The sequence below is a fragment of the Hypomesus nipponensis genome, chromosome 17 (genome assembly GCF_054491055.1).
Source record: "Hypomesus nipponensis isolate SF chromosome 17, ASM5449105v1, whole genome shotgun sequence".
NCBI lineage: Eukaryota > Metazoa > Chordata > Actinopteri > Osmeriformes > Osmeridae > Hypomesus > Hypomesus nipponensis.
This window is the reverse complement of record NC_140377.1, coordinates 11,231,453-11,238,979: the sequence shown is the minus strand read 5'-3', so window position 1 is coordinate 11,238,979 and position 7,527 is coordinate 11,231,453. Positions and strand designations below refer to the sequence as shown.

At 44.6% G+C, this 7,527-nt stretch overlaps 1 protein-coding gene across 1 annotated transcript; it reads right to left on the bottom strand.

The window, feature by feature from the left end:
• Window positions 1–400: 400 nt before the first annotated feature.
• Window positions 401–6,630, bottom strand: slc5a11 (solute carrier family 5 member 11). The gene is made up of 15 exons (XM_084678841.1): window positions 6,484–6,630; window positions 6,046–6,117; window positions 5,670–5,774; window positions 5,273–5,332; window positions 5,075–5,179; window positions 4,846–4,951; window positions 4,587–4,667; window positions 4,173–4,378; window positions 3,822–3,957; window positions 3,555–3,662; window positions 3,221–3,371; window positions 2,933–3,101; window positions 1,430–1,645; window positions 895–1,069; window positions 401–744 (listed from the first exon to the last, which is right to left on the bottom strand). The coding sequence occupies exons 1-15, from the start codon at window positions 6,628–6,630 to the stop codon at window positions 527–529; spliced, it is 2,055 nt and encodes a 684-aa protein (XP_084534967.1). The 3' UTR covers window positions 401–526.
• Between the last annotated feature and the right edge of the window lie 897 nt (window positions 6,631–7,527).

Here is a 7,527-nt window from a genome sequence, read left to right as displayed (position 1 = left end):
GTTCATATTAAATGACTTTTTTTGGTATTAATACTTCCAGTAGAACAAATAATACAATTGTATTCTTCATAAAAGTGTCACTGTATCAGGTGTATATTTTTCCATCATCTATGTAATTCAAACTATTGAGAGCAAAACATTATTCTGTGGCTTCATGCACTAGCTATTTTAGCAAAGCTATATTGTAAAATGCATTACCTATCAAACAGTGGAGCTGACCAGTCCAGTTTAGTCAGAAAGATAATTGTACAGTTTCACTCTAAATATCATTTTCTATGTCATTACCTTGACACATGCTTTCCATATCACTACAGTAAGAAAACCAGAAGTACTAATAAATAACATGACAAAGAACCTGGGGCAAAGACAGTTTTCAAATAAGCCATTTGAAGGATCTCCCTAAGTAGCAATATATTTTAATACGAATCACAGAAGCTGATAATCAATCCACAACATCCATCAGAATTAGCCAGACTCGAAGAGGATTGTCATGTCTTTATTGCCATTGGCTGGTCAGAGTGTCTCGTTAGGCCCAGTAGCTGATGATGAAGACTACCACAGAGAGACAGATGAGAAGATTGGCGTTGACCACGTTGCGAAGGCAGGGCTTCTCCTCTAGAGAAGACACAGTGGCCCTGGGTGGGGGCGGGGCGTGTGGGGTGGTCTCTCTCTGACGCTCCATCCCACACAGCCAATAGAGCGCCTTTGTCAACCTGGACTGGCTACCCCCACTGGCTGCAGAGTCTGGGGAGAGGGTTAAGAGATGTGTGTGTGCATGGGAACATGTTGGTATGTAGGTGTCTGGTTTCTCGCATGCAAGGTGTGTGAGATTTGAATCTACCTGATGAACGCCCAAACAACACTGCTTCTGACAGAATCATCACAATGACCCACCTTTCCTTTCATTGTGAACTTGTTCCTTCTGCTCCTGCTCCACCACGGTGGTCTCCTCTCTGTCCATATCCACCTCCTCTGGAACCCTGCTCATCTCCTCGGTGCTCCTCACCTCTAGGTCCACCTTGGGCTCATCCACAGGGTCAAACCTGCTGAACCAGGTAAGGCGACTGATCTGTTTGACAAAGCCACATCCAGGATCAGTCATACAACAAACAGTATCCATCTACATGTCACTCAGCCCTGTCTCAGCTACTGTACCTACCAAGCTTACGGGTCAATAGGTAAAGCTATGCTGGGGTATCACACTTTATACCACACCAATTCAGGGTTGTAGTTGACAAGAACAAAACATTTCATTTGATTTTGATTTCCTTACTGATGGTATAAACATTGCTTTCATCAAGCCCACAAAAACTGTACTAAAATATTGTTACTCATGATCTGATTTGTTGGATTATATTTAAATTGGTTAGGGTTAGGATTAGGGTTAACCCTCACTCAGACTCAAAGTCCCTCCCCAGGCCTCCCTCACCTGCTCCGGCCTGGGCTTCTCCGTGGCCAGACTGACAGACACCACCACCAACATACAGAACAAAGACAGCATGGTGGAGAAGTAGAGATAGTGGACGTCCTTCACCACCACAGGTCTGGTGTCCTCTTCGAAGCACAGGGGTACAGGGTAGACAAAGTCCAGAACCATCCTTACACAGCCCACTAGCAGACCCAGAACAAGGCCCCAGAATGCCCCCTGTGGATGGAGGAGGCAAGGGTGTCACACATGCAAGAAAGCACAGAAGCATACATGCATTGCTCTTCTCCCTGTACACCAACAGCTGCACCTCGAGTCATCCGTCTGTCAAACTCTTGAAGTTTGCGGATGACACCACCCTCATTGGGCTCATCTCTGACGGGGACGAGTCTGACTACAGGTGGGAAGCTGAAAACCTGGTGACCTGGTTTGGCCAGAACAACTTAGAGCTCAATGTTTTAAGACAGTGGAGATGGTTGTGGACTTCCGGAAGAACACAGCCCCACTCACCCCCATTGCCCTGAGTGACTCCCCAGTCAGCACTGTGGAGTCCTTCCGCTTCCTGGGCACCATCCTCTCCCAGGACCTCAAGTGGGAACTGAACATCAGCTCCCTCACCAAAAAAGCACAACAGAGGAAATACTTCCTACGGCAGTTGAAGAAATTCAACCTGCCAAAGACAATGATGGTGCACTTCTACACAGCCATCATTGAGTCCATCCTCACTTCTTCTATCACCATCTGGTACGCTGCTGCCACTGCCAAGGACAAGAGCAGACTGCAGCGTATCATCCGCACTGCTGAGAAGGTGATCGGCTGCAATCAGCCTTCCCTCGAGGATCTGCACGCCTCGAGGTCCCTGAGGCGAGCGACCCCTCCCACCCTGGACACTCCCTGTTTTAGCTACTCCCCTCCGGCAGAAGGCTGCGGTCCATCAAGACCAAAACCTCACGCCACAAGAACAGTTTCTTCCCATCCGCTGTTGGACACTTTAACAAGGCCAAGGACTCTCACTGACTTTAAATCACAAGCTGCACAATGACACCCTGCACATTGCAATTTGCAGTATTGTATCGTTCTCTTGCACTATCTGTTTTTTTAGGTTAGATTGTGAATTATGACAACTTATATTTAATATTTTATTTTTTATTCCCCTTAGTAATAGCTAGACCCCCTTAGTATTAGCTAGACTTTGCTCCTTTTGTATAGTTAGTCCACATATTTAAGTTTCAATATTCCTACATGTTTAATGTATGCACCTCCCTGCCAAAGTAAATTCCTTGTTCGTGCCAACATTCATGGCAAATAAAATCCCTCCTGATTCCGTTTCTGATACACACACACACACACACAGGTACTAATCCTGAGGCAATGCTTCACTATTGAGATATAAAATGTTGCAACATATTATTTTGATGTAATTAGATGTTAGCCATAATACATGTTCACTACCCCCTACTGTACTGTACACACCCTACAGGGTAGGTTCCAACTCCACACACTCACCTTTTCGTTGGTCCTCCTCCAGAAACAGCCAGCCAGAAAAACTATGGCGACTGGGGGCTGGAGGTACGTACTAATGGACTGGATGTAGATGAACAGCTGACCTCCCTGGCTGGCCTGGACCACAGGTATCCACACCACTGAGATCACCACCAGCACCAGCACAAAACTCCTACACACAAATAGAAGCAGGTACACACACACACACACAGACATATGTATTTAACCTGTGAACATGTGTGTAACGCACTGTATGTCAAGGCTGTTCCGTGCACGTGGTGGCGTGTGCACCTGCCCACGATCATGAGCTCCCACTCGGAGGCCCTCGGTCGGAGGTGCCTCCACAGGTCCAAGGTAAAGATGGTGCTGGAGCTGTTGAAGATGGAGGTGAGCGAGGACATGAGGGCCGCTATCATCACCGCCATCATCAGACCACGCAGACCTAACACACACACACAAACAATTAAACACATAGCTGTGGTTCCATGACTGTGCTAGATTGAGAGAGCTAGACAATAAAAGCTTTTGGCTAATAACTGTGTGTGAGAAAGAGAGAGAGAGAGAGAGAGAGAGAGAGAGATGGAGGGGGAGAGAGAGAGGGAGAGAGAAAGAGGGACCTTCTCACCCGAAGGCAGTAGCTCCATGACCAGTTTAGCGTACGCAATGTCTGAACAGCCCACACTGTTCCCACACACCTTTTTACACACATCAGGGTCCCCACAAGCCACCTCGTCTGGACAGTAAAAAACAACAAACAACTAATGTCAGATAGCTTTGGAAGAAGTCACACCATTGTTAAGCTGCTAATGCAACCAGTATTTCTGTGTGTGTGTATACTATGCCCAGTAAGCATGTGCCAAGTGTGCGTCAACATCATGGTGTCCATGACAACCTGGGTAGAGTATTCTGCTGATCATGCCAGGAAGTAGCATCATAAAGAAGGGCAGGATCTTGAGGTAGGCAGCCAATAGGGAGCCTCCTTTAGCATGGAGCAGGTTTTTAGCAGCCAAAGACCGCTGCACTATCACCTTAAAAGATAGAAATGGGACTATTACCTTGAATCTCATTCTGACCCTCAACAAAAACCTTTAGGTGTTAATTTATATACTTACCGGTACTGACAACAATAACTCTTTTCCTCAATCATCATTCTTACATTCTGACCCTCACGAAAGATTTGCGTAATCACATTCTGATGATACTCTGATCCTTTCCAGCTGTGTAGTCTGTCTGTGACACTGACCTGGTCAGAGCACCAGTACCACATGGAGGGGATGGACATGCCTATGATGATGCCCGGCCAAGGTAGGTCAGAGGTCACCGGATCTCGGAACAGGTGGAAGGCGTCATCACGGGGGAGGCCGCAGGTGGTGTTGGGGACACGTACTGAGGGGATGGCGCTGGCATACCCCTCCAGGAGGCCGTTCCAGCCCCCCACCTCCACGAAACCTTCCCAGGTGAAAACAATGGACTATACACACCGTTTGTTCTAAATCATTCATTCAATTACTCAAGTCAAATAGTGTTAACACCATTAATTACAGGATTATATAATGCCATGTGGTTGAACTGTATCTGGATGGCAAAGTGAATCATCCTCTTGACAAAACAAGAAAAACAAACACCAAAACCTTGTGAGTGTAACACAGAGACTCACTAAAGCCCATGAGACTGAGAGCTCCTATCAACATGATGCCAGTCTGGGCAGCATCTGTGTAGATGACTGCAGCCAGTCCACCTGAAACAAAACACACACCCAGTACCTTGATAGAAGACACACAATAACAGACTATTGGCTGTCCAACAGAACATTTTTCCATCAAATAATCAAGTGAGAGATATCGAGGGAAATATTGAGAGAGAGAGAGAGAGAGAGAGAGAGAGAGAGAGAGTGTGCTGGTGCTGCTGGGTGTCACCTGCTACAGTGTAGACAGCAGTGATGAGGAGCAGTACTATCACAGCAACGTAGATGTTCCACTGGAGGGCCTGCTGGATAAACACTGCTCCAGCATACATGTCCACCTGCAGGAACACACACACACGAGACATGAGCAGCTCAGAGTCACAGTGCAGCAACACCAGTGTTACAAAACATCATATTTTCACGTTTCAGACCAACGTCAGAGATGCCTCTATTTTACTCACCGATATCTTTGTGAAGATGTAAATAAATAAATACAAAATTGCTATAAATAATTGTATTCTTTTCCCCCCAAAACGCCTCTGCAAAAATTCTGGCATGGTTGTGACCTGCGAAAAAAATGTTTTAAACCAGCATGTTAGACTGTTTGAGTAATATTGCTATATTTTAGAACTTTAAATGAAATGTTGTAAACCCCTTACCCCTGAGGCGATATAGATAGGCAGAAAGAGCCAGCCCAGAAGCAGCACCATCAGCATGCCCTGTTAATAGCACACACTAGCACTGAGGCACCTTGGGAACTGGAGTTTATTTATGACCAGAGGTCACAGAGAAAAACTCAATTCCTCAAAAACTCAAAACGCAATTTCAATTGGTATTTCATTTCAAACTGCTGTATGGCAACATGTTCAATGTTAACGTCCTACTTAGCTGTATGACAAAGACAGACTTCATAGATAATTTATCGATCTTATAATGTCCCCTCCAAAGTTTGCATTGATTTGCCAGCACTGAAGTATAAAGGAATCCTTCTCAAATGGTGAATATACAGTTTCAGAATAAAACATGTCCTCTTGATTTTTAGAGACCCAGTCTTACATTCCACTCGTATGCCACAGCACCGATACCAGCCGCTGCCCCTGACCCTGCCAGACCGATGAAGTGCCCGCTGCCAACATTACTGGCAAACAGAGAAGTACCCACCTACACCAGGATGGGAGAGAGACAGAGCATAACAACTGTCAGAACAAGCCTAAGTCCTTGCTCTGCTTCCATTCATGTATACTAAAAGGGGAATCACAGCCACACTTCTCTGTTTTACAGTGTGTTGTGAACTTTCTGGACCATTTTAAGTGAAGGGATTGAATCACATGTTTCTTTTGGCCTAAATCTGCAGACTGTCAGAAAACAATCCTGCTCTAGGAAGCTAACATTTTTCCCAGAACGTCCCCTGTCGGTTTTGAGTTTCACTCACCGGCCACCAGGACATGCTCTTTCCTGCCAGGAAGTAACCATCCACTGTGCTCCTCTTGGTCCTCCACATGGACTGGTGGAGAAGGGGAGGATGTCAGAGAAGCTCTGCTCTTCATAACGGAGAGTTTATCATTTTGTCCTATAAGCATATACGTTTTAGTGCTACCAAATTTTGGTTTGACCAGATCTGACACAGTAGGTTGGTAGTTTTACACAACTACATATACATACCCCTCTGACCAATATCAGTCATCAGCATGATGAGAAACAGCTCAACTTTATTGAGAAATGGCAGCACCCAAGCAACTCATGCCATTTGCCATTTCCTTATTCTTTCCAAATTACAGTGATCCATCCATCAAGATCATCTCCAAGTCGAAGCAATAAGGATTTGTGTTGAAAGACTTTGAACAGGGCTCAGGTTTATCTGCACACTTACCCACAGGCCCACAGCCAACACCAAGAGGAAGTATACCACGAGTACCACAATGTCCACAACAACAAGGGTGGACTGTGGCCCTGGACCTCCTGTGGACGGGGTTGGGGGCAGGGAGGGGGTTGCACTGGTCCCCTGGCTGCTAGCCATCAGGTCTGAGGTTGCTAAAATTTCAGGAGGTGAATGTGTGTCTTCCACTGAGACAGGAGACAGATATTCTGTTGTTTATTTTCAACTGACGTCACAGTACCAAACTCCCAATATTTCATACTCCCAATATTCCATTTTCATTTTCAGGCTTTACACAGTTGGCCTATTTTGAGTCAGAATATTGGCTAATCTCACTACTAATTAATGCTCAGGTTTGATGTAGCGTGTGGATGTGCGTCTGTGTGTTTGAGGCATGACTGCTACTTGGAGCAGACTGTGAGCATCTGTTACCTGACAATTAGTCTTACTGGGGGATATACATCTGATATTAGCCAAAAGTAAAAGTGTCTCTTTTTTGTAAAAGACACTTGCATTTGCTTAGTATCCAATTTGTAAAAAAAATGTGAAAGTGTTTTGCTTACTATCAGAGGTAGATTAGTGTGTTGAGTAATATTAACAGTGATAAACTGTCTTGATTGTTTACAATGATTAAAGTCAACATTTCCAAACAGAGTTTCAGAAATCCCTTAGTAAAACTAATTGTCAGGTAACAAATGCTGTTCAAAACATACATAACATCTTTTTAAAAAAAATCTGTATTTCTGTACAAGCGTAGAACTATATGGTGTCCTTCTTGCAAGGTACACACTACTAAAGTTTAGTATTGTATAATGCTTGTATATTTGAGTTTTCTGTTTCTTCACTTGTGTAAGAACACATTCATTTAATCCTTATTTTTCCAATCACATGGGCAGTCATAACATTTTCCTCTCTGCGACAGGAATGAAAGCAATTACAGTCCTGATAAAAAAACAGTGACTTTATGTTTAACTTGTAGTGTGTACCTTGCAGGAAGTACACCTGATAGTTCTACTCTTGTACACAAATACAGATTAT

What these genes read in the sequence shown, in the direction of transcription:
- slc5a11 (XM_084678841.1), bottom strand. Translation starts at nt 6,630, where the DNA reads ATGGCTAGCAGCCAGGGGACCAGTGCAACCCCCTCCCTGCCCCCAACC. An exon ending in ACATCTTCACAAAGATATCG is followed by an intron (nt 4,952 to 5,074) that starts GTGAGTAAAATA and finishes GTGTTCCTGCAG; the next exon opens with GTGGACATGTATGCTGGAGC. An exon ending in GAGCTCATGATCGTGGGCAG is followed by an intron (nt 3,102 to 3,220) that starts GTGCACACGCCA and finishes ATTTGTGTGTAG; the next exon opens with GAGTTTTGTGCTGGTGCTGG.